The sequence below is a fragment of the Thamnophis sirtalis genome, unplaced genomic scaffold, assembly GCF_051295495.1.
Source record: "Thamnophis sirtalis isolate CommonGarterSnake01/CBP01778 unplaced genomic scaffold, rThaSir2_p1.2 scaffold_9, whole genome shotgun sequence".
Lineage (NCBI taxonomy): Eukaryota > Metazoa > Chordata > Lepidosauria > Squamata > Natricidae > Thamnophis > Thamnophis sirtalis.
The window spans coordinates 9,389,238-9,416,466 of record NW_028261389.1 but is presented as its reverse complement, the minus strand read 5'-3'; the positions used below and the strand labels follow the sequence as shown (position 1 = coordinate 9,416,466).

The following is a 27,229-nucleotide window of genomic DNA, read 5'->3' as shown; positions in this document are numbered from 1 at the left end:
GGTCCCTTCCTATTCTATTCTATTCTATTCTATTCTATTCTATTCTATTCTATTCTATTCTATTCTATTCTATTCTATTCTAGACTTCAGTTCAGAACTGAAGAAGCCCCTACATGAGATGTAAAATGTTTTCAAAGAAAAAAACAAAGTTGCCTTTTTTGGGGGAAAAGCACATTTGGGACAACCATGATCCGGATGACTGAGAATCTCCATGAGTCTCAATTACTATTAGTTTATATTAGCATCTCTTTAAAAATCCCTTTAGATAGGAAGTAGGAGCAGTGCGGGCATAAGCTTTCCCTGCTGATGCATGAACACCATTGAAATAATGTCAAATTTCGGGGGGAAATCACTTGGGTAAAAAAATATGAATTTTGTGGATGGTGAGCCAAGAAAGAAAGAAAACATCCACAGCAAGTAAAACTTCATTGTTGAATGACATGACTTTAGAAAGATGACAGGGGTGTGTGTGTGCGTGCGCGTGGAGAGAGAATAGATTAAGCAAAGCTTCATCAAGATTAACAAAGGAAGATTATTGACCTCAGCAGGAAAGAGCAGAAACCTGTTTTATCTTTAACCTTGGAAGAGGAATGTTCTAACTGTAGTTGGTGGGAAACCTCTCCAAGAATAAGAACAGCAACTTCCCTGTTGGATTATTCCCTTCTTGAGAGGGGCTCTGGTTATGAGAAATATTGTGGCCATTCCAATGAAAATCCTTTTCTCCTTCAAATTGAGAATGTAAGGATACATATCTGGCATGGTGGTAAGTATAGAATTACCAAAAAAAGGGGTGGGATACTAAATTGTCTTCCTCCATCTTGCTTTAAAAAAAAAATCATGATTGGATGCATGTTCCAATAGCATTCATTAGCATGGGATTCACGATATCAAAAAGTAAATGATCCCAACAGTTGATAAGTTTAAGTATGCTATATGCGCGTGTACATCTATATAGATAAACATATGCATATGTCTGTTAACCTCATAAATCTGTTGGTAGAAACATGAAGGAGGTTGAAATGCCAGTAACATGAGCGCAGAACGTAGAATGCAGAACACAGAATAATTGAAACATGGAAATGTTTTAATTAATTAGTGTTTTAATTAATAGAGAATAATTATAACATGGGAATAATTATAACATGGGGATAATTAAAATATGGGAATGTTTTAATTAAAGCATGAGAACAAATGTCTTCAGGGGGGAAGATTAGGAGTGAGGGAAGGGAAAGAAAGATAGAGAGTGATAAAATTTGTGATTCGTTTCTGATTTTCGCTTTCGTTTATTAATGGCATTCCTCCTTTCACTGATAGTTTTGCATGTTTTAAAAACTAATAGTTACTTTTACAATATAAGCAATACAGCAGCAGCAACAATACAGTAATGGTTTTACAGGAGATGGTTTCCCTCTCTAATGATAGTGACTAAAATAAATTAAATATATTGTTGTCAAAACAATCCTCCTTCCTTCTTAAGGAAGGAACAAATCTATGGATTCTTAAATTTACTAATAATTATTTAATTAATAATAAGTGATGAGTTCTAACAAATTATAACTAAATTCTAATAAATAATAAATCCTGATAAATTCTTCTTCCTTCTTAATAAATGGGACCAGTGGTGGGTTCCTACCGGTTTGGACCGGTTCAGCTTAACTGGTAGTGGTTTGGTGGCCTGGGTCGTTGGAACTGGCAGTGACCCAGGCGTGCCATGCCCCCAAACTGGTTCCTTGGTTGGCACCATCAGCGCCACCATCTTGTTTTTCAGCTCTGGTCATGTGCAGAACAATTTTAATTGCACTGCGCATGCGCGCATCACAAGTGAACCGGCAGTAGTGCTGGCCGGAACCCACCCCTGAATGGGACCATCTACTACCACTGGTCTCAGATGTTCTCAGAAGCTGAACCAGGTAGGCTTTGGTTAATATTTGGATGGGAGACTTTTAAGGCTACATTGAAACCTCAGGAAGCATCTTGGAGAGAAGATGGTTGAAAATTACTTCCATAATTGCGGCCAAAAATATTAAACAAGAATCAAGCTTAAGGGAATTGTGCTTTTTTGTCATTTGCTCTCTTAGAAAACGCAGATCAGTGTTAGAAATGTAATATTAAATGTTAATGGGAGAAGCTTGAGAATAAAGTGACAATGAATTGGTTACTCTTACTTTGAATATTTAATTTGGATTAATCGTGTTTGTAGTTCCCAGAAACAAAAGGAAGCCAGGATTAAAATCCTAGTTTAGAGGATAGGCAAGCACAAGAAAGTTTATTGTACCTTGAGATTCCCAAAACTTGTGAATTTTGTCAAGGAAGAACTAAATGCTGAAAGGAGTGTTGTATGTGCCCCAAAACAAATTTGCAAAACATCTTTATTTTTTGCCATAATTAAGGTTACAGAGGGAATTAGATACGTCTAGTCTAATGAAGTCTAGACATACCTAATTCTCAACATAACCTTAATTCTAATGAAGGAGGAAGGCGGTGGCTCAGTGGCTAAGACGCTGAGCTTGTCGACCAGAAAGGTCAGCAGTTCAGCAGTTCAAATCCCTAGCTTTGCATAACGGAATGAGCTCCCGTTACTTGTCCCAGTTTCTGCCAACCTAGCAGTTCGAAAGCATGTAAAAACTGCAAGTAGAAAAATAGGAACCACCTTTGGTGGGAAGGTAACAGTGTTCTGTGCACCTTCGGCGTTTAGTCATGCTGGCTCCATGACCATGGAGATTTCTTCTGACAGCGCTGGCTCTTCAGCTCTGAAACAGAGATGAGTACTGCCCCCTAGAGTTGGGAACGACTAGTACATATGTGCGAGGGAAACCTTTAGGGGAAAAGAAATGTGTATTAATAAAGATATAAGCTCCCAAAAGCTTAGAGATTTCTGTATGAAGTTATTTTTTAAAAAAATTACAGATTAAAGCAGAAATCCTGAAGCTGGAAAAATATGAAACCCAACTCTAGTTGAGCCATTAAAACAAGGATTCTTACAGCAACTTTAAGATTTATTATACATTGTGCTGCATTTTTTTAAGGAAAAGAGCCTCACTTCAGTTATGCATAAAGACCGTAAGAAGACAATTATAGTCCACCAACAAAGCAGACAGTTTAAGAGATTTCTAACAGCAAGAAACTAAAAGAAAATTTGCAAAGAGAAAGAGAAAGGGAGCAAAGGAGGGCCAAAAGGGGAGGATGGCACGGAGGGAGGGAAGCAACGTTTGAAATATCAGAAGGTGTGAAGAATTAAGGTTTCATCATGACAAACCAGAATGTGGCTATTAAGAGTCAAATCCATTAAAATAGGTGCGAATATGCTTGGTGGCTTTAATGAGAGTCAGATCTCACCTATATTGGAGAGAAGGATGCTTTTCATTTGGCCAGGCATTTGCAAGCATCATTATGATCATCTACATATCAGGAACTTTGTGTTTAAAAGAATTATTTTTTAAAAAAAATACCAAAGAGCGATATGAGACAGGGGCAAGGAAGAGAATAAATTAGAGACATCTAAATGAGCTGAATTATGCAGAAAAAAGAAATAGCTGGTGGAATTTTCAGGGGGGTCTCCAGGAAATGGTCAGAAAAATCAGGGTGATAGTTGCAACGGTTCCATCAATGTGTGACACGGATTTTTTTAAAAAAGTAGATCTGATGAAGGAGAAGAGCAAAAAGACTCTGGGTGGCAGAGTTAAGTGAGTCATCAGCCTAGAATTGATACATTGCCACAAACAGTCTTCAGTTTGAACATCTCTTGAATCCGCTTAATCTTTACCTGGACCTTAGTTGAGTAGATTCTGGTGCAGAGGCTTGAGGAATAAAGCTTCTTCGCTGCGAGTTATGGTCCCGATTCTTTGCACCTGACACACCAACATGGCTACCATCTTAAATACTTTTTTTAAAATCATACTCTGTGGCCATCCATGTGTGTATGTGTGTGAATGTTTGCCAGTGTGCACATAGCTTGGGTATGTTGAGCTGGGAAAACTTTTGAAGAAGTCAAAACAGCATTTAGCATCTGAGTGTTTCATTTTCAAGGATCATTATCCTGATACTAAGCTCTGCGTAAAAGAAAACAAAACAAACTGGATATAGATTATTATTCAGCAAACAGGAAAAAAAAATCTGCTAAGGTTGACCATTAAACACTGTAGAGGAGCAAACAATTAAAGGTAATCCATAACCTTATTATTGGAAAACTTCTGAACATCAACAGTTCTCATTTGGAGAACTCATTTCTCTTTGTGTTTGTGTCTATAAACACACGCATACATACACACAGACACCTACATGCCGTGCATGTAAATGTTTCTTTTCACACTTTTTTTCTCATTTAATCCTGTGGTCTTATTTTATCTTTGATTTCTGTATTTTTCCCCCTTCATCATAACTGGTTCCTTGAAGTAAATGTTCATTTATATACAAATAATAATTAACCAAGCCCTTCCCTCAAGGACGAGTCTTTCTTTTTCTTTTCTTTGCCAGTGTACATGCAAATACTTATTTTATTTATTTATTTAGTTTGTCAAGCATGTATGAGATAACAGGTATAAGTATAAACATGGACATAAACTAAAGAAATGAATACAAATAAAATGGGGACAGTAGAACAGGGACGGTAGGCACGCTGGTGCGCTTATGCACGCCCCCTTTACGGACCTCTTAGGAATGGGGTGAGGTCCACGGTAGACAGTTTAAGGTTGAAGCTTTGGGGGTTTGAGGATGTAACAACAGAGTCAGGTAGAGCATTCCAGGTGTTGACCACTCTGTTGCTGAAGTAGTATTTTCTGCAGTCGAGTTTGGAGCGGTTTACCTTCAGTTTGTATTGATTGTTTGCCCGTGTATTTATTGTGGTTGGAGCTGAAGAAGTCATTGACAGGTAGGACGTTGTAGCAGACAATTTTGTGTACTATGCTTAGGTCAGACCTTAGGCGGTATAGTTCCAGGTTGTCCATGCCCAAAATTTCGAGCCTGGTGGCATAAGGGATTCTATTGTAAGCAGAGGAGTGGAGGACTCTTCTCGTGAAATACCTCTGGACTCGCTCAATTGTATTAATGTCCGATATACAGTGTGGATTCCCGGCAGACGAGCTGTATTCAAGAATTGCTCTGGCAAAGGTTTTGTATGTCCTAGTTTGCAGTACATGATACCAGAGAAGAAAGTTCACAGAATTAGGTTTGCATGTTTCTAAGTTGCTACATATGACCTTCTTTTTCCTTCCAGGAAGTTGATGGCAATAAAGTGATGTCTTCATTTGCCCCACACAACTCATCTACCTCCCCCTCGAAGACCGACGAAGGTGGGCGTCAGAGCGGAGAATCATTTTCCAGCACGGCGCTGGGAACTCCTGAACGGCGTAAAGGAAGCCTAGCAGATGTGGTAGACACTCTCAAACAGAGGAAGATGGAGGAGATGATCAAGAATGAGCCTGAAGGTAAGGAGAAATGTTGACTTTGCTACTCTGATCAACTGGACTCCCTACGTTCAGGAAGATGAGTCTACTTATGTCTGTTGTTTTTCCCTTCGTATATTACGGATAAAGAGGACACCGTGATTGATAATATACAGCCATCCAGGGTGTGGTTGGACAAAAACTTCCTGTTTTTCCTATAATATGTGCCAGGCATTCTGTAGTTGGCATTTTTCTTCTAGTGATTGTGGAGATCAGGCTACAAATGGTTCTGAAATTGTTTCCTGTGTAAGGAGATATTTTCTTCCACAGTTCCCGGCCTGCTTAGCTTCTGAGAACACTTGTGCCTATCAGATTCTGCCAATGTTCCCTTAGTTTTGGGCAGAAGTCCATCTTTCCCTTCTCTCTTTCTTTCCTTTTATCTCCCACAATCTCAGGTCCTCTTGAAATATGACCAGAAAGCTCATGGGCAGCATTTTCCTTCACTATAAGCCACATAAATGATGGGAATTAAATAATATCTGGATTGCTGAACATATTGTGTATGTTACAATGACAAACATTTGTTGTGAGTCTTAGGACCATGTTTCTCCTTTCTCTTCCTTCCTTCTGCATACCTGTAGAAAGATAGCTAAGCTTCAGTTTCCATTGTTGATTATCTGAGGCAGAATCAGTCCTCCAAACCATACATTATGATGACTGTTGGCTGAATTAAGACCGCTTAATTTATGTGGTTAAAATCTGATGTGCTTCAGTGAAAGCATCAAAAGTGACCATAATTAGTCCATGTTTCGATATTATGATGGATTGGGATTTAAACTTTTCAAATTTTTCTTCTTGTCTGAACCAGAAGAGGAAGTAGAGATGGAAGGTTTTTATGCAGCTCATTCTTGTAACACTAAACCAGGGGTTGGCAATTTTAAACACTCATACGAGCCACTTGGACCCGTTTCCCACAGAAAAGGAAACACCGGGAGCCACAAAACCCTTCCGGTGCCTGAATATTTCCTAAGCAGCTATAAAACTAGCATATGTAGTTGAGTTAAATGTTATTTTTCCTTCTGAAACTTTTCTTATCTTGGGTTTATCCAAGGTTGAAAAGCTCCATAAATCACATGCCAGCAAGTGTTGCACATTGGCAGTTGTGATGCATATTTTGAATGACAGGGAGCCGCAGCAGAGGGATTTAAAGAGCCACATGCGGCTCCAGAGCCGTGGATTGCTGACCCCTGCACTAAACCATTATATCATTTGATAGGCGAATTAGCCCATAATCTGAAACAGAGGGAGATAACAAGATGCCTCCCAGAGATTTGGGAAACCGGCTTCCATCCGACACACCCAACATGATAAGAATTTGTAAGCCCTGTCAACCAACCCAAACATTTGGAAGCCACTAAATTGCCCTTTTTAATTTGCTTTTCAAATCCTGCATCAAAACAAATCTATCTGTAGTCTTTGTACATTACTCCTCCCGCTGTTCCCTGCGATGTTAAAATACTTTGTTATACTTACGTTTATCATGTAAGATGAAGCATCCATTTTCTTCTTTCAGTAGGTAAACGATATAAAAAATTAGCCCAAACAGGCCTCTGAAGATGTCTTGCATTGACATTAGCCAAGCAGCTTCATTGGGAAGTGAACTCTAACCCTTAATGCTGGCCATCCTCATGCATGTCTTTGAGTAGATTAGCAATTTAAAACTACCCTAAATTAATAGGTATTATTTGCCCTTTTGCCAAAGCAGAATGTAATGGAGGCCTCTGTCTCCATCAAAGAACTGCCTGAAGCAATTGTACTCGGGAGATACTCCTTAGAGTGAAATGCAAGGATATGTTGAATCCAGAAGAAGAAGGGTGAACTAGTAGGAAGGCTTTGAATGGTAATCAGGCTTGGAAATTTCTAGTGCTCTTTCCCTGCTATTTCCAAGTTTTGAGTGCGGGAACTTCATATCTTTTTCCTCTAAGAACTATCAAATGCTTCCCCTTGATGAGATCCAAAATGGTGAAATGCTAGAATAGAGCTGGCTATTATTTTGATGGGTGGAACTGCATTTCACATTTCAGGTGATAAGAGCCAGGCTGGAGATGCAGAGTGGATGAACCTTGTCTCCCATATGAGTAGGGTAAAGATTTTCCTCTGTTTTGGGAAGTGGAAATAGTTTTTTTTGTTGTATGTACATTTTTAACTCATTTACCTCTGTCTGTCTGTCCATCTGTCCGTCCGTCTGTCTGTCTGTCTGTCTGTCTTCTCATATATCTCTGTCTGTCTGTCTGTCTGTCTTTATCTATCTATCTATCTATCTATCTATCTATCATCTATCATCTATCTATCTATCTATCTATCTATCTATCTATCTATCTATCTATCTATCTATCTATCTATCTAGATATAGATGCTATAGCTATAGATATAGATAAATGGCTCTGTGTGTGTGTGTGTGTGTGTGTGTGTGTGTGTGTGTGTGTGTGTGTTCCAACATAACTCTGGAACACCTTCAGCAACTTCAACCAAACTTGATACACAGATTACTTACTCTCTGGAAACAAATACTGTCGGGGTAAGGCACCCTAACACCCCATTGTGGCATGTGTTCTGTTAAGATACAGCCTGTTGTGCCTTAAAATGGCTTCTCCTGTACAGCGCTGTGGAGTTGCCATGGTAACAGCTTCACAGTACTCCCCAAGGGGGCTCTCTCTGGTAAAGGGGAAAATCCAACATTAGAAATTGTGGCGGCGTTCATGGAAGGAGGGTTGGGATAAATAAATACCCGGGCAGTGCCGGGTTATCAGCTAGTTAAGAATATTTTAAGACTTGTTCTGCAGTTGCTTTGTGGCTGTGGCTCTCCCTTTTTCAAAACGGTGGGAACAGTGAAATTAGCAGCATTATTGGAGTAAGATTTAGGGTCCTCCATTGTATTCAGGTCTTTGATTATTGCTTTTCCTGTCCTAAAATAAGATGTTGTGCAATACTTAAAGTGGTAGATCTAAGATTGAGGAGAGCCAAGAAAGCTCGTTGGGCGACTTTGGGCTGGTCACTCTTCTTCTCAACCTCAACCTAGCTCACAGGATTAATTCAAATTAGTTCACTTAGTGACCTTTTGTAGTTGCAATGACGCCGAAAAAAGTGACGTGGCCATTTTTCACACTTACAACCGTTATGGCATCCCCAGGGGCACCTGATTTATATCCGGATGGCTGACAACTCACTCACATTTATGACAGTTGCAATGGCCCCGGAGTCATGTGAGTCTCCTTTTGCAACTTTCTGACAAGCAAAGTCAACGGGAAAACCAGATTCACTTAACAACCACGCTTCTGGTTTAAGAACTTCAGTGACTCACTTAACAAACGTGCTGAGAAAAGTAGTAAAATGAGACAAAATTCACTTAGCAACAAAGAATCTGGGCTCAATCGTTGTCGTAGGTTGAGGACTACCTGTATACTTTACAAGGGGGAGAAGAGTTCATGGTTCAATGGACAATGTTTGACTTGGTTTTGCATTGAATAATCCTTGTTTTCCCGAGCAATTTTTTTTCTCCTTCTCTACCTCCGTACATTGGCATAAAAAATGTTTCTATCGATTCATCATTCCCTTCCTTCACTTTCTATATATTGGCCCAAAAGGTAGGAGTTTTCAGAGAAGCCAGGATTTTAGGGCACAGCAGTGTTTTAGAGACACCGTTGTGCCATTACAATAAAGGATGCGATGGTGAATTAACTAAAAATAGACCCTGAAATACTTCAGAATTCTTCACACCCTTGCTAACACCAGTCCAGCTTCATCCCTTGTAGGGCTTGGCCAGCATCCAATGGTAGCTGTCAGCTGTGGGGACCATCTAAATTTGTTCAGTGAAAACTAATCACCATGGTGATTGGAGAAGTGGAGATTCCTTCCTGCCCACATCCAGTTGGTTGTTAATGTTGCTCAGATGGACAAGGAAAGAAATCTTCCTCTTAATAAATGGGACTTGTTTTAAAGAGAGGAGGGTTCAAACGGATCCCGTTTGAGTCTTAGCTGGCTCCATGGATTAGAGTTTGATGAGGGACTAGATGGGGAACTCATCAAATCTGCAGCTGGCAGGAATATCCAACACTCCAGGATGGCTCTTGACCAGTGGTGAAATTCAATTTTTTTCCCTACCGGTTCTGTGGGCGTGGCTTGGTGGGCGTGGCTTGGTGGGCATGGCTTGGTGGTGGTGGTCATGTGACTGGGTGGGCATGGCCAACTTTTTTATTTTATTTTTTAAAGCATTTTTTTAACTACCCGTAGTTTAAAAATGCTTTAAATAGTAAAACAAAAGTTCCGACGATTGCTCTGCACAGCTGATTGTCGGAACTTTTTTAAACTTTTTTTTTAGCTTTTTCAGCTACCGGTTCTCCTGAACTAGCAGCTAAAAAATGCTTTAAAAGGTTTTTTAAAAGTTCCGAGAATCAGCTGTGCGACAAACAGCTGTGCTGCACAATCATCAGAACTTTTTTTTTTAACTTTTTAAAGCATTTTGTATTTGTATTTGTATTTTATTATTTGTATGCCGCCCTTCTCCAGGAGGACTCAGGGCGGCGAACAATTCAAGGGGGAGAAAAAGGGGAACATAAAAGACAAAATACAAGTAATTAAAATAACCAAGAATCGCACAACCATACATGTCGAGAGGGGAGGGAACTCATCACCCCCAGGCCTGCCGGCAAAGCCAGGTTTTGACGGCTTTTCGGAAGGCCTGGAGAGAGGTGAGGGTCCGGATCTCCGCGGGGAGTTCATTCCAGAGGGCCAGAGCTGCCACAGAGAAGGCCCTCCCCCGGGTAATAGCCAGGTGGCATTGGCTGGTAGATGGCACCCGGAGGAGGCCAACCCTGTGAGATCTAATGGGTCTGTGGGAGGTAATTGGCAGCAGGCGGTCTCTCAAGTATTTTTTTTTACTACTGGTTTGGGCCAACCAGTAGCATTTTTACTACCGGTAAAGGCGAACCGGTCCGAACCGGGTAGCATGTCACCACTGCTCTTGACACACTTGAACACCGGGCTCTCTCTATCAAAATGAAATTCAATGTAGAGAAGAGGCTTAAAAACGAAAAGAAGGACTAAGAATAACACAATAGCGGTGTTCCAATATCTAAGGGACGGCCTCAAAGAAAAGGGGGGTTAACCTATTCTCCAAAGCACCCGAGGGCAGGACAAGAAGCAATAGATGGAAACTAATTAACTAAAAGTGCTAGAAATGAGAAATCATACAGTAAGAACAATCAATAGAATAGAATGGGATGGGATGAGATGAATAGAATAGAATAGAATAGAATAGAATAGAATAGAATAGAATAGAATAGAATAGAATAGAATAGAATCCGGCCAAGTGTGACTGGACACACAAGGAATTTGTCTTTGGTGCAGATGCTCTCAGTGTACACAAAATGACAAGATACATTCGTCAAGAATCATAAGGTGCAACACTTAAGGATAGTCATAGGGTTACAAATAAGCAATCAGGAAGCAATCACTATCAATATAAATCATAAGGATACAAGCCACAAAGTGACAGTCCTACAGTCATAAGTGGGAGGAGATGGGTGATAGGAACGATGAGAAGGCTAATAGTAATAGTAATGCAGCCTTAGTGAATAGTTTGGCAGTGTTGAGGGAATTATTTGTTTAGCAGAGTGATGGCATTCGGGGAAAAAACTGTCCTTGTGTCTAGTTGTCTTGGTGTGCAGTGCCCTGTAGCGTCATTTTGAGGGTAGGAGTTGAAACAATTTATGTCCAGGATGTGAGGGGTCTGTAGATATTTTCACAACCCTCTTTTTGACTCATGCGGTCTACATGATCTTGATGGAAGGCAGGTTGGTAGTAATTGTTTTTTTTCTGCAGTTCTAATTATCCTCTGAAATCTTGTTGGGTTGCAGAACCAAACCAGTTATGGGGGTGCAGATGAGAGACTCAAGCAGTAAATTGGCTTGCCTTGTGGGTGCTCCATCACTGGAGGATTTTAAGAAGATACTGGACAACCAATTGTCTGAAAAGATATACGGTCTCGTGCTTGAGCAGGGGGTTGGATTAGAAGTCCTCCAAGGTCCCTTCCAATTCTGTTATTCTGTTAATCTACTGCTATCCAGTGTATGGTATGAATGTAAAAAGTGGGTTCTAGAGGGACGTGGTGGCTCAGTGGCTAAGATGCTGAGCTTGTTGATCAGAAAGGTAGGTGATTCGAATTCCTAATGCAGTTTATCGGCGTGAGCTCCCATTGCTCATCCCGACTGCCAGAATTTCTCCATCGCAGCCTATTCATAATATATATGTATGTATGTATGTATGTATGTATGTATGTAGGTATGTAGGTAGGTAGGTAGGTAGGTAGGTAGGTAGGTAGGTAGATAGATAGATAGATAGATAGATGATAGATAGATAGATAGATAGATAGATAGATAGATAGATAGATAGATAGATAGATAGATAGATATGTTATATTTGTGCTGATAAATAAATAAAGGGAGACTAGTATAGATCTATTTCAAACTATTTAGCTCTCATCAGCTAGCCATACCCTTACTGGGAATCGAACCTGTGCTCTATTGCCTCTTAGGCAGATGTGTTAACCATTGAGCTACAGAAATATATATAACAAATATAACAAATGTAACAAAAAGGCAACAGTAAAAAATATTGGGTTTCTGTCTGGATGGTCTCTTGTGACGAGCCGAAGGACAGAGAATGGAAGTGTGATCTTCCTCCCATATTTGGGCATACCAGGGGTTGTGACTTTAAATATATCTATCTATCTATCTATCTATCTATCTATCTATCTATCTATCTATCTATCTATCTATCTATCTATCTATCTCTATATCTATATCTATATCTATATCTATATCTATATCTATATCTATATCTATATCATCTATCTATCTATCTATCTATATCTATATCTATATCTATATCTATATCTATATCTATATCTATATCTATATCTATATCTATATCTATATCTATATCTATATCTATATCTATATCTATATCTATATCTATATCTATATCATCTATCTATCTATCTATCTATATCTATCTATATCTATATCTATATCTATATCTATATCTATATCTATATCTATATCTATCTATCTATCTATCTATCTATCTATCTATCTATCTATCTATCTAATGGTAATCTGAACCTTTGTTCTTATGCAAGCAAAGATGGGGTAGCATTTGAAGAAGGATGCTTGCTTGTCTTCCAAAGGGATGGGAAAAGATCTCAAACTGTGTGCTTAGCTTTCATACCGTCTCCTGCAATGTATCTGGCTAGGCGGCTTCACAGTATCAGAGAGGTCTCTTTTAACTGCAGGTTAATAAAAGGAAACCCATGGAAGAGAGATTTCCTGCACATGTTCCAATTCAACTTGGCCAGAGCTTTGATATCCAGCCATTAAATGCCAGGCTGAAAATAATGAATTGGGGGATAGAAGAGTAGAAATATTTTGTGGGGGAGGGGAATACCTTATGGTAATATTCACTTTCTTTCACTCTTGTTTTGTTCATCATCTGGCGTTCCTTTGGAGACGGATTACCCTTCGTGCTGCTGCAAGGATTTATGGCGGCCGTGTTCACACGGAATTATTAACTAGGGTTAAGACTTCACGTACAACAGGTTATTCGGTTGTGGTTGCCATCTTTATGAACTGGCTTGGTTGTGTATGTGTGGCTGGGTGTACTTATATGAACTTAAAATATTTTGATTCACTTAAGAGCCGAGGTGGCGCAGTGGTTAGGGTGCAGTATTGCAGGCCACTTCAGCTGACTGTTATCTGCAATTCAGCGGTTCTAATCTCACCGGCTCAAGGTTGACTCAGCCTTCCATCCTTCCTAGGTGGGTAAAATGAGGACCCAGACTGTGGGGGCGATATGCTGACTCTGTAAACCGCTTAGAGAGGGCTGAAAGCCCTATGAAGTGGTATATAAGTCTAACTGCTATTGCTATTGCTATCCAGTGTATGGTATGAATGTAAAAAGTGGGTTCTAGAGGGACGCGGTGGCTCAGTGGCTAAGATGCTGAGCTTGTTGATCAGAAAGGTAGGTGATTCGAATCCCTAATGCTGCGTATCGGCGTGAGCTCCCGTTACTTGTCCCAGCTTCTGCCAACCTAGCAGTTCGAAAGCATGTAAAAATGCAAGTAGAAAAATAGGAACCACCTTTGGTGGGACGGTAACAGCGTTCCGTGGGCCTTTGGCGTTGAGTCATGCCAGCCACATGACCACGGAGACGTCTTCAGACAGTGCTGGCTCTTCGGCTTTGAAACGGAGAGGAGCACTGCCCCCTAGAGTCGGGAACGATTAACGCATATGTGCGAGGGGAACTTTCACCTAATATTTTAGTTAGCTTAGGATCCAGTGTATTGTATGAATGTAAAAAGTGTGTTGAGACAGTCACCAAGATTTGGATATCGGGCAAATGCAGCCATGATCACATTTTGGTTGCTTGGCTCCTGGATCCCCTGTCTGACCTCATGCGACAGCAATTTCTAATGTTTTTGCCAATTCTGGCATTTACTCCTGGTTTCTGGAGGAAAAAATGCCTGTTGGGGAAAAAGCATTTACTTAACCGTGGTGTTTCCTTAACAACCATTGTAAAAAAAATATTGTAACTTCAAATCCAGTCATATGATGCCTTGACAGACCGTGACCCGTCAAAACCGTGCTTGACTAAGCCGTGCCCGATTAAACCGCGTCGCTGACGTCATCAACAGGGCGACAACAGCGAGCGCGGAGAAAGAAGGGCGCTTTAAATAGCGCTTTGAAAGCAAGCCGATTCAAGTTAAGGTAAGGGTTAGGTTAAGGGTTAGGTTTAGGGTAAGGGTTAGGTTAAGGGTTAGGGTTAGGTTAAGGTTTAGGTTTAGGTTTAGGGGGGTTAGGTTTAGGTTTAGGGGTTAATTTTAGGTTTAGGGTTTACAGCGTGCTTCTGTCTCCGCGCTGTTGTCGCCCTGTTGATGATGTCAGCAACGCGGTTTAGTCGTGTGCGGTTTAGTCGAGCGCGGTTTTGTGGTGGAACCTTGACAGGCAACTGCCACAACCTATGGTGGCACGCAAATCCCTTATTATGGGCACACGTGCCGTCACCAGTTCCTTTTCTGATTTCCAGCGTGTTCATGTGCACCACAGCACCAGAAACCTGAAGACCAGCTGGCTGGCGTGCACATCTGCACCAGAGGTGGGTTCCTACCAGTTCGCACCTATTCGGTAGAACCGGTTCGTCAAATCTACCGAACCGGTTAGAAGAGGTTCCACCAGTGGACCCGGAAAGCAGGCCACACCTACAGAAGAGGTTCCAAAAATTTTTGAAATCCACCACTGGCAAGGATCTTGTAACTTGACAGCTTTAAGACTTGCATGCTTCAATGCCAGAATTTCTGAATAGCTACTTGGACCGACCTAAGTACTAATTCATAATTTCATATCCGGTCACATGGGTGGCAAGCCACTCCCATCTGGTCACACGGGTGGCAAGCCACTCCCACAAAGGAGGCCACACCCACAGAGTAGGTTCGAACAATTTTTGAAACCCACCACTGATCTGCACTGGCCAGCTTGAGCCAAGGTGGCGCAGTGGTTAAATGCAGCACTGCAGGCTACTGCTAGATCAGCAGGTCAGCGGTTCAAATCTCACCGGCTCAGGGTTGACTCAGCCTTCCATCCTTCCGAGGTGGGTAAAATGAGGACCCAGATTGTTGGGGGCAATATGCTGACTCTCTGTAAACCGCTTAGAGAGGCCTGAAAGGCCTATGAAGCGGTATATAAGTCTACTGCTATTGCTATTGCTATTGCTTGGAACTTCAGGTTCTTGGCGCTCCGGCGGGTGCACACCATGCAGACACATTCTGGCTTGGGCCCTCAGTGCTGAAAAGGTTCACCATCACTGGTATACATGTTTTAGATCAGTGGCCCCCAACTTTTTGGGCACCAGGGACAGTTCTGTGGAGAGAGATTTTTCTGTGTACTGGAGAGGATGTGGTTTTGTGTGCTGCCTACATCCTGCGGATGGGGCTTCACTTGTTTGCGTGGCCTGGTTTCTGGCATGTCCTGGACCAGTGCTGGTCGACAGACCGGAGGTTGGGGACCCCTGTTCTAGATGTTGGCAGTCATATTGTATATAGAGCAAAAAGCACAGAGGAGGAAATGAGATAAAGAGAGGTATGAAATTTCTAAGGTGCTTTTAAGGATTTTAAGGATTTGGGTACGTCTCAGACACCACCACCCCCAAGGGACATGAATTTTTATGTCTTGCTAATGTTGCCTATTAGGGTAAATGAAACCAAGTCTCAGCATCCTATATTTCATGCGGCCATTCGAGAAAAATTGGGCGTGTGCAAAATTTCATTTTCTTATTCTCTGTAGAAGTTTTAATTGTCAGACCTGTAAATTCAGCCTTCCCATTCATACAGCCAAACGCATCGGGGCTGTGATTGCAAATGACTCCCCCCCCACCTTTTAATCAGGAGTTAGGGAACCACAGTTTTGTTTAATGGAAAATTTGTCCTCAACTTTCTCCGTCTCCCTTTCCTCTCCCTCCTGAAAAGGACACATTAAGAAGATGGAAACCTTCTTGTTTGCATTGTACGTCAAGAGCCGTGGTGGCGCAGTGGTTAGAGTGCAGTACTTGCAGGCTACTTCTGCTGTCTGCAATTTGGCAGTTCGAATCTCTTCAGGCTGAAGGTTGACTCAGCTTTCCGCCCTTCCGAGGTGGGTCAAATAAGGACCCAGATTGTTTGGGGCAATAGGCTGACTCTGTAAAACCGCTTAGAGAGGGCTGTAAAAGCACTGTGTATAAGTGGTATATAAATCTAAGTGCTATTGCTATCTTCCTTCCTTTGGCTCTTCTCTCCTTCTTTCCCCTCCCCTCCCCTCTACCACCTTGTCTCTTCTCCTTCCTTCCTTCCTTCTTTTCCCCTCCCTCCTCCCTCCCTTGTCTCTCCACTCCTTCCTTCCCTTCCCTATGCATCCATTCATCCATCCATCCATCCACTTATCCATCCATATCAGCTCAAGGTTGACTCATCCTTCCATCCTTCCGAGGTGGGTCAAATGAGGACCCAGATTGTTTGGGGCAATAGGCTGACTCTGTAAAACCGCTTAGAGAGGGCTGTAAAAGCACTGTGTATAAGTAGTATATAAATCTAAGCGCTATTGCTATTTTCCTTCCTTCCTTTGGCTCTTCTCTCCTTCTTTCCCTTTCCCTCCCTCTACCACCTTGTCTCTTCTCCTTCCTTCCTTCTTTTCCCCTCCCCTCCTCCCTCCCTTGTCTCTCCTCTCTTTCCTTCCCTTCCTATGCATCCATCCATCCATCCACTTATCCATCCATACCAGCTCAAGGTTGACTCATCCTTCCGAGGTGGGTCAAATGAGGCCCCAAATTGTTTGGAGCAATAGGCTGACTCTGTAACTGTTTAGAGAGGGCTATAAAGCACTGTGAAGCGGTATATAAGTCTATCGCTATTTATCCAATACACATGGCCACAAAGAGGTTTCCTAATTTTGATGAAAAAGAATGCTTCTGAAAATGAATCCCAAGTTCTACTGTTGATGGAGGAGCAGACAATGTTGAAGAGAGATTGGCATGGGTGGGGGCATGGCAATATGTTGCAAAAACAGTGTTGAGTGGGAAGCCATCCACACACCAGCAACTCCATTAAGCAAAGGTTGCAGTTAGCTGTAAGAATGGTAACAGGAGCTTATGCATTATCTCAGCTTCACTAAAATGAAAACAAATACAAGGGCACAAACAAAAGACTTCCAGCTTTGTGAAAAGATGGGGGGAAAGAGGTGTGCGTTCATATGTACAGTTAGGGTGGGGGGAGGGAGGGAGGGAGAAAGCCAGAGAACATTGGGGCTTTTAAACAAATGCGTGCTGTTGAAAAATCTTCCCTTCCCTCCAGCCATTGTTCTATTGTCTTTCAAAGGCCATTAAAATGAACAGCAGGTTGCAATGAAAATTTCATTAAGCTCGAGTTAAATCATTACGAGGGTGCCATATTCATACACTGGCTCTTTCCCCATTGAGGAAGAAAAAAAATAAGAAAGAGAGAATAGAAAAAGAGGGGGGGATTTTATCCCATCTCCTCCCACCTCTTCACAGTTTGATATTAAAGGAAGTTGAAAAAAGTAAAGAAAAAAAAAGTGAGAAAAAAATTGCACCCAAAAAGACACAAGTGGTAACACCTGCTTTGGGGTAAAGAGGAATTAAATATTATCTATCTATCTATCTATCTATCTATCTATCTATCTATCTATCTATCTATCTATCTATCTATCTATCTATCTATCTATCTATCTATCTATCTACCTACCTACCTACCTACCTACCTACCTACCTACCTACCTACCTACCCACCTACCTATATCTCTATCTCTATCTCTATCTCTATCTCTATCTCTATCTATCTATCTATCTATCTATCTATCTATCTATCTATCTATCTATCTATCATCTATCTATCTATATCTATTTATCTCTATCTATCTATCATCTATCTATCTATCTATCTATCTATCTATCTATCTACCTACCTACCTACCTACCTACCTACCTACCTACCTACCTACCTACCTACCTACCCACCCACCCCTCCCTCCCTCCCTCCCTCCCTCCCTCCCTCCCTCCCTCCCTCCCTCTCTCTCTCTCTCTCTCTCTACCTACCTACCTACCTACCTACCTACCTACCCACCTACCCACCTACCTATATCTCTATCTCTATCTATCTATCTATCTATCTATCTATCTATCTATCTATCTATCTATCTATCTATCATCTATCTATCTATCTATCTATCTATCTATCTATCTATCTATCTATCTATCTATATCTATTTATCTCTATCTATCTATCATCTATCTATCTATCTATCTATCATCTACCTACCTACCTACCTACCTACCTACCTACCTACCTACCTACCCACCCACCCACCCACCCACCCACCCCTCTCTCTCTCTCTCTCTCTCTCTCTCTCTCTCTCTCTCCCTACCTACCTACCTACCTACCTACCTACCTACCCACCTACCCACCTACCTATATCTCTATCTCTATCTATCTATCTATCTATCTATCTATCTATCTATCTATCTATCTATCTATCTATCTATCATCTATCTATCTATCTATCTATCTATATCTATTTATCTCTATCTATCTATCATCTATCTATCTATCTATCTATCTATCTATCTATCTATCTATCGTTAGTATGGAGGCTATTGACATTGTAAGATGTGTTTTGGCCTCTTCCCACCCTCTCTCTCTACTCTGTGAAAAATGACTAATTAAAAATTCACCCTCCTTTGGTAGGGAAGAAGAAAACAGTTGCTACTTTGAAAGGGTAGTTTGGAAAGCAGAAAGGCTGGGGGCTTTATGAGGACTTCTCAACCCACCTAAGGTAAACAAAACAGGTTAAAAGAGTTGGAAGGGAACTTGCGGGTCATTAGTCCAACCCCCTGGCCAAGCAGTAGACCCTACATCTGCCTCTACCAAAGGTTGGACTCATAACCTCCTGATTGTTAGGTAAGAGCTCCAACTTTAGAGACGGATTCAGAAAAACAGCAGCCAAAATTCATCCATTGAATCCTCAACTTACAACCGGTTGGCTTACTAATGGCTTCGCTTAACGATTGCTGCATTTGCTTAACGACCACCATAAAAAAAGGTTGTAAAATTGGGTTGGTCATGTGACCAACCAGTTTGCTCTAGTGGTTAAAGTGGCAAAGCTAGAAACCAGGACTCTGTGAATTCTAGTTCCGCCTTAGGTATGAAAACTAGTTGAGTGACTGGGTCAATCACCAGGAGCAGAGGTGAACCGGTAGTGGCGGCTGCGGAAAGCTCCACCTAACCACCCTGATGTAATGCATGAGCACTGCGCAGGCGCAGAAGGCAGTGCGCATGCAGACATAGATGCTCACATTTGTGAACCAATAGGGAAGGTAAGTGAATCCCACCTCTGACCAGGAGCTGTGAATTCTAGGCCTGCTTTAGGCATGAAAGCTTCTGGTTAATTTTGGGCCAATCACTATAATATAGTAGTACAGGAGAGAGGAGAGGAGACTATAAATTTTATATCAAAATATATTTTATGGCATCATTCCATTAGCGGGAGGTCCTGCTATAAATGGTGAAGCACTTTCCTGAAAGAGACAAAATTCGTATCAGAGCTTTGATACTTATTTCAGCAGAGGAAATGAATGTGATGCTTTGCAACATCTATAATTATACATTTGGTTGTCTTTTAAGATCCCCAGAAGTTCTTTTTTTTTTCCTTGCTGCAAAAGAGCAACGTTTTACCTCTTCAGAAACTTTTCTTCCCTCGATTTGCAAATCTAGCATGAAGCTAAACGCCACCTTAAAACAGCCGTCTTTGAAACAGTGGTTCAGAGAGAAATGAATATGGACTCCAGAACATATGTTCATAATTTGTTTCTCTTTAATACCTACCTGTGGATCTATAATTATTTTATGATGAGAGAGAAAAAATAGCAGTGACGGGCCTGAGTGAACAAACTTTGGCTTACGTGCGTCTTTCTTGTGTATTTCAACTTAGCATCAGAATACCTAAAATTCTTGCTCCGTAGAAATTCTATTTTTTTCTCCTCCCGAGGGTGAAAAAAAGTCATACATTAAAAGAATCGTGTTGGATAAGAAGACATGTCCATTGAAATGGGAACCGCACGTAACCCCCAAGGCCATCAAACTTTTTAATCACTATTTTGTTTTTTGGTTAGGGAATCAAGAGGTCTCCTCCTCCCATAAGCTATGAGCTTTCTAAAGGAGATCATTAATGGACACAACAAGAGAACAGCCTTTGAAATCGCTCTTCCCTGTTTTCCTTTTGGGGGGGGGGGCGTTGCTTCTACAGCTCATCTGATGTACGGGAGATGAAGGGGAAAAAGGAGGAAGGGGAAAAAATAAGAACCGGGAGGAAAAGCCTTAGGATAGTCTAATTGGCTAAGATTTGAGTCCTGTTTGTTTGCTTCCTCACCGGAGTCTTTGACAACATCTACGCTAGAAAGACTTTCTAATGTGTTTTGACTGAAGGGCGAGCAAGGGTACTTTGCAGTTAAGAGCTTTTAAAGTTTTATTGTCCCCACAATCCACCCACCTGCTTATGACTAGAAGAATGCATCCAGTGCTTCATGGGAAACATGCTCTTCAGTGCATTTTATCTCAGATATGTGTGTGTGTGTGTGTGTGTGTGTTCCACACTAAGATGCTTCTCATTTTGTAATATAAGCCACTATGCCATATCTGGGGTGAAATGCTACCGGTTCGGGCCAGTTTCCCAGCCAGTCTTTTTTCTCAGCCATAGGAAGCAGACAGTAGAAAACCTTTCCATCATCTTGCCAAGAAAACTGCAGGGACGTGTTTAAGCAGTTGCCAGGAACCAAAGCTTACTCGAAGGTACAATGACACACACCAAACACTTCAGCCCACCTATTGTAGGAGAGGGGAAACATTTTTTCCACCTTCTCTTTGAAATTTTGTCAGGAATAGACGGGGCTTCCCTGCCAGTAGTTGAGGCCACGAGCAACATGGAGGAGAGCTACCTGTTCCGAAAAGACGTTCCCCTCTCTATCTCACTCTGTCTCCATATATATCAGTTAAGGCTAATGTTCTTTTGTTAGCTATCTGAATTGTTTGCAGAGGAATTTTGAAATTGGACTGAGTATTGTATGATCTGTAACAAAGGTGAACCCTTTTTATAGTCCAAAGGTACTATGTGCTAGTTGTTCTGTACTTTAGGGGACAGTGCTCATCTCTGTTTCAAAGCCGAAGAGCCAGCGCTGTCCGAAGATGTCTCCGTGGTCATGTGGCCGGCATGACTAAATGCCGAAGGCGCACGGAACACTGTTACCTTCCCAAAAAGGTGTTCCCTATTTTTCTACTTGCATTTTTTACGTGCTTTCGAACTGCTAGGTTGGCAGAAGCTGGGACAAGTAACGGGAGCTCACTCCGTTACGCCGCACTAGGGATTCGAACCGCCAAAGTGCTGAACTTTCTGATTGAGAAACTCAGCATCTTAGCCACTGAGCCACCGCGTCCCTCACCTTTATAGTCTACTGTGGCCTAAATTACGTGGGTTGGCCGGGAGGGCAAACCCCGGTGTGATTCTGTTGACACATAGAAGCTCCCGTTCAAGGATTAATCAGAGATGAATTCTCCAGTTCTGTTGGAAAGATCTGAAACGTACCCCTTCCTTAGCCTTTTGCACATAAAGGTCTTTTGCCTTTTCTGAAACCCCAGCCGCCAAGGTAGGCCCCTTTTGCGCTGAGTGTCTCCCAAGGTTGCCTTGTGAGCATGTTGACCCAGCGTATGAATGCACAAGCGCACCACCACAGATGGTGCCCGTCCCTCCTCTCCTCTCTCTGCAGCCTTGAGAGGGTGGTGTTTATGCAGGAATGAAGAGCCAGCCACCTGATTCCCCAGCATCTTGTCCTGCCTGTTTAAAGATTGAGATGCCCCGGTGAATGGGGACTCTCATTTCATCCGAGGTCCCTCTCTTGGCGCTCGCCTGCAGACGCAGCCTCTCCTCCTTCCCTCTCCCACCCCAGGCAGTTGTCATGACTGTGCATATTAAAATAAATCAGACCTCCCAGGCCCCGTGTAGGCTGTGTGTCTCCGACATGACAAAGTGGATATCAAGCGCTTGCCCTAATTAAGGAGGCCTGCCTGGCTTGGGCTCTCCGGCTCTTAATAGGGGAGGCGGATGGAGGTGGCACGGACCGCACTCCAGCGAGCGGAGGGTGCCCTTCAAAGTTTGCCTCGCCACCTGTGCCCCCGCATGCTTGGAGCTGGAGAGCTCCTCGGGTTTCTCTCCCAGCTGCCCTGTTTGAGGAGGGGAACAGACTTCGGGAAATTAAAAGTGTCCAACAAGCGCCAGCGATGGGAAGTCAAGGCCAAGAACTCCGAGGAGTCTTTGGCTCGGCTTATGGGAAGTTGATCAAGTCAACGGGTCATCCGACTCAAATGGCCCCCGAAGATGGGTCAGGCCCAGTTAGGCTGCTGTGGTCCTTTATCTTAAGTGCTGAGTTACTTTTTAACCTAAGCAAAGAGCAAATTATTTACATCCTGTAGGGACTTCATTTTTTAAAAAAATGAGCAACAAAGGTGGGTTCTCTCTCTCACACAGACACACAGACACAGACACAGACACACACAGACAGACAGACAGACAGACAGACACACACACACACACACACACACACACACACACACACACTATTGAGCTCGTGCTTGGCTTCCAGGCATTTGGTGACTCAGGGTCTAGTAACTGTCTTGAGGTTGGTTTGAGAACGAGGAGTTCACAGTCTGATTTCTTTTCCCTTTCATTTTTAAAGGTTGATTAACATTTCCTGAGAACTATTTCTCAGTGGCTTTTGCACCCCAAGCACCAATTTTGTCTAGTGGTTAAGGCATTAGGTTAGAAAGGGAGAGACTGTGAGTTCTAGTCTTACCTTAGGCATGAAAGCTGGCTGAGTGACTTTGGGGAAATGACCAGGAGACAGTGAGTTCTAGTCTTACCATAGGCATGAAAAAAAAAGCTATGTGACTTTGGGCCAGTCGCTCTCTGGCAGCTCAAATTATCTCACTAGGTTATTATTATGGGGAAAATAGGAGGAAGAAGGTACATGTTCACCACCTTGAGTTATTTCTAGAAGGAAGGAAGGAAGGAAGGAAGGAAGGAAGGAAGGAAGGAAGGAAGGAAGGAAGGAAGGAAGGAAGGAAGGAAGGAAGGAAGGAAGGGACTTAGCCTTCTCAGAAGGGGGAAGATGATCAACAGAGAATGATAATTCCCTGAATATTTCATAACTGATCTCTCCTCAGATCGTAAGCAATAAGGGGGGAATGGAGGTGTCTTTGGATGTAAGAACAAAAAATGGGAGAAACTTCATTTTTCTTCTGTTTGAACTTCTTCAGCTCTTCTATTCATTACTTCAAAGGGTGAAGGAACCAAAGCTTTATAATATTGTCATCAGACAAATCTAAATGGTTTGTGGTCAGTGAGTGAAGTTCTCTTAAACCGCTATGTTTGATTTGAAAGCAGCTGAGTTTGTGGTAACCAGGAACTGATACATATAATGTTTTGTCTGTGATGACATATTCACACATTCCAGTTACCTAAGAATAAATCTCCATGCTGAACCAATTCCCAGATCGTCCTCTACTTACGACCACATTTGAGCCTAAACTTTATGTTGCTCAATGAGATAGTTCTTACGTGAGCTTTGCCCCATTTTACAATCTTTCTTGCCACGGTTGTTAAGTGAATCACTGCAGTTGCTAACCTAGTAACACGGTTGTTAAGTGAACCTGGCACCCCCATTGACTTTGCTTGTCAGAAGGTTGCAAAAGAGGACACTGCCACCATCATAAATATGAGTCAGTTGCCAAGCATCTGAATTTTGATCACATAATCATGGCGATACTGCAACCGTCCTAAGTATGAAAATTGGCCATAAGTCACTTTTGTCTCCAGTCGTAACTTCAAACGGTCACTAAATAAACTGTTGTAGGTCAAGGACTACCTGTATGCAGTGATCCGGTGTGAGAACAAGCACTCAAATGTGCTTTTTTCAAAAGGCAACTTGACTTTTTTTTCCCCCTTGAGAAAGAAGTGTCATATAATATATAGAATTCTTTATTGGCCAAATGTGATTAGACACACAGGGAATTTGTCTTTGGTGCATATGCTCTCAGTGTACATAAGGAGAATAAAATACATTCACCAAGAATAAAAAGATACAACACTTTGTGATAGTCAAGGTTACTAATAAGCTATCAAATCGTACTAGGAAACAAATAAAAGAATATAAATTGAAAGATACAAGATATACGTAGTCATAAGTGGGAAGAGATAGATACTAGGAAAGAAGAGACGAATAAGAGTAATACAGTCTTAGTAAATTATTTGACAGTGTTGTGGAAATTAGTTGTTAGGCAGAGTGATGGCATTCGAGAAAAAACTACCATATTTTTCAGAGTATAAGATGCACTGTAGTATAAGATGCACCAAGGTTTTGAAGAGGCAAATTAAAAAAAAAAGTTTTTGCTCTCTGCAAACCTCCCCAAACGGCCTGTTTTTTGTGAAAATGGGCCCGGTTTTTTTGTCAAAAAAATGGCATGGATAGCCTTTAGGAAGCTTATAGAGTGTTCCTGGGGGCGGGGTGGGGTTTGAGCAAAAACAGGTCGTTTTTCACTCATTTCAGCCTTCCCCAGCCCCCAGGGGCTCTCTGAATGCCTCCTAAAAGCTATGCACGGCCATTTTGGTGAAGGATTTCGGGAGGCAAAAAATGCTGTATTTAGTGTGTAAGACGCACCCAGATTTTCAGCCTCTTTTTTGAGGGGGAAAAGGTGCGTCTTATACTCCCCAAAATATGGTATGTGTGGGAATGTGCATAATTTTGTACTTATTTATTTTGTCATGTTTACATAGTGACTATTAGAGGTGGTGACTCTTTGAGAGCTGTATGCAACGAAATTTCATGGTAGCGTATGACGATTAGTGTACATTTAAAGTGACAATAAAGTTATTCTAGGTCTAAGAACAAAACATTTTGCTTCTCACCCAAGAAGTTTCATCAGTTGTGAGGGTGGGAGTGTGGCAGGGGTGGGCTGCTGAGGGTTCGCGGGGGTCAGGGAGAACCTCTAGCTAAGATTCTGTGTAGTTCGGAGAACCCCCGAAATCCCACTCCTGGCTGGCCCTGCCCACCCCGCCCCTCCCAAGACTCCCCACACGGCCCATTTCGGAAGCAGGTAAGCTCAGGGTGTGCATGGAGGCTTAGGGAGGGCAAAAAATGGTCCAGCCTGAGCCCGGGGAGGCTGTTTTCACCCTCTTGGAGGCTCAAGGAAAGTCTCCAGAGCCCGGGGTAGTGTAGGAGGCCGACTAGGCCACGCCCACCACGGCCACACCCACCCAGCAACCTGGGCCAGAGAACTCCTTGCTGAAATTTTTGAAGCCCACGCCTGGAGAGAGTGTGTGTGTGTGTGTGTGTGTGTGTGTGTGTGTGTGTGTGTGTTTAATTCATCACAATTAACGAAGCTTCTTGGGTGAGAAGTGAAATATTTTGTTCTTCCTCAAGGGGGAAAAAAAGAAAAAAAAAGTCCAGTTAGCCTGGACTTCAAGCTTCAAATTGCCTCCATTAAAAATCAAATTGCCCCCCTATGGGACTCCACATTGGGGACCACTGATCTAAACAACTTTGTCTTCAAAACTCATGGAGGACTCTTGTTCCATTGGAGGGGGATAAATGAGCATATATATATATATATATATATTTTACGCGTGGAAGCCTAGAAATGTGCAGACAAGCTAATTTTTCTAAGAGCACCCACTTCTTCAGATTAACATAATTTCTTCCATGGATTTTGGCTTGCTCAGTAACAATGTGTGTCCCCTTCACCCAATAGCTCAAAGCATCCTTTAAGATTATCCGGCATTAATTCGAAATTAATGGATACATTATAAGAATCTGGCAGGGACATCTTGATCTGGTTTTGTGCTGCCTACCTGACTGGCTGCCGCTCTCCAGGATTTCTGACAAGCAGCCTTTCCCCATCCATTTCACATGAACTCCTCTGACAGGAGATCTGAGGAATCAAATTTATAACTAGTATGCAAAGCATGTGCTCTTACATTAAGCCAGGGGATGATCCGGAGTCCTCCGAATGTGTTGCTCAAAGATGTGTCTTTCCCTTCTGTAAAACCAATCAGATTTTCTTCCCTGTAGTCATTGTCTCTAAGAGCAGCCACCTAGGCCATTTTTAAATCTTTGAATTTTGCACTGATTCAGAATATTTGATTGATTTGATTTTATTACATTTATATGCCGCCCTTTTCCCCAAGGGGACTCAGGGCGGCTCACAATTCAAATCAGGGAAGGGGGGTACAGACAGGAAATAAAAAGACGAAACATAACAATACATAATTTAAAAACACACAACAGTCATAACATTCGAGATGGGGGGCAACAGCTCTTTAGCCCCAGGCTTGTCGGAACAGCCAGGTTTTAAGGGCTTTGCGGAAGGCCTGGAGGGTGGTGAGGGTTCAAATTTCCACAGGGAGCTCGTTCCAGAGGGTCGGAGCAGCCACAGAGAAGGCTCTCCTCCGGGTAGTCGCCAGTTGGCATTGGCCGGCAGATGGAATTCGGAGGAGGCCTAATCTGTGGGATCTAATCGGTCTATTGGAGGTAATTGGCAGCAGGCGGTCTCTCAAGTACCCAGGTCCAATACCATGAAGGGCTTTATAAGTGACGAAGTAAGAATAACACTCTGAGTTGGTATCTGAAGTCAAATATCCCCTAGAATAGTGATGGCGAACCTTTTCGGCACCGAGTGCCAAAACTGGAGCGTATCAGGGGTGAAATTCAGCAGGTTCTGACAGGTTCTGGAGAACCGGTAGTGAAAATTTTGAGTAGTTTGGAGAACCGGCAAATACCACTTCCGGCTGACCCCAGAGTGGGAGGGAATGGAGATTTTGCAATATCCTTCCCCTGGAGTGGGGAGGGAATGGGGATTTTGTAGTATCCTTCCCCTGAAGTTGGGAGGGAATGGGGATTTTGCAGTATCCTTCCCCTGGAGTGGGGAGGGAATGGGGATTTTGTAGTATCCTTCCCCTGAAGTTGGGAGGGAATGGGGATTTTGCAGTATCCTTCCCTTGCCACCCCCACCAAGCCATGCCCACAGAACTGATAGTAAAAAAAAAAATGAATTTCACCACTGGAGTGTGTGTGCCCTCATTGGGGACGTGCCATGAAGATAGAAGATAGGCTTAAAATACTGAAGGATCTTGACAGACTTAAACTTTGGG

At 42.3% G+C, this 27,229-nt stretch overlaps 1 protein-coding gene across 6 annotated transcripts in view; it reads left to right on the top strand.

Annotated features, from left to right (window-relative positions):
* The window catches only part of SOX5 (SRY-box transcription factor 5), an 803,583-nt gene that overhangs the window by 432,355 nt on the left and 343,999 nt on the right, over positions 1-27,229 (top strand). For all 6 annotated transcript variants that reach the window (XM_087722779.1, XM_087722777.1, XM_087722781.1 and 3 more), the window contains one exon: positions 5,213-5,423. In XM_087722779.1, the coding sequence (XP_087578905.1) occupies positions 5,213-5,423 (211 nt within the window). The remainder of the gene's footprint in view (positions 1-5,212; positions 5,424-27,229) is intronic.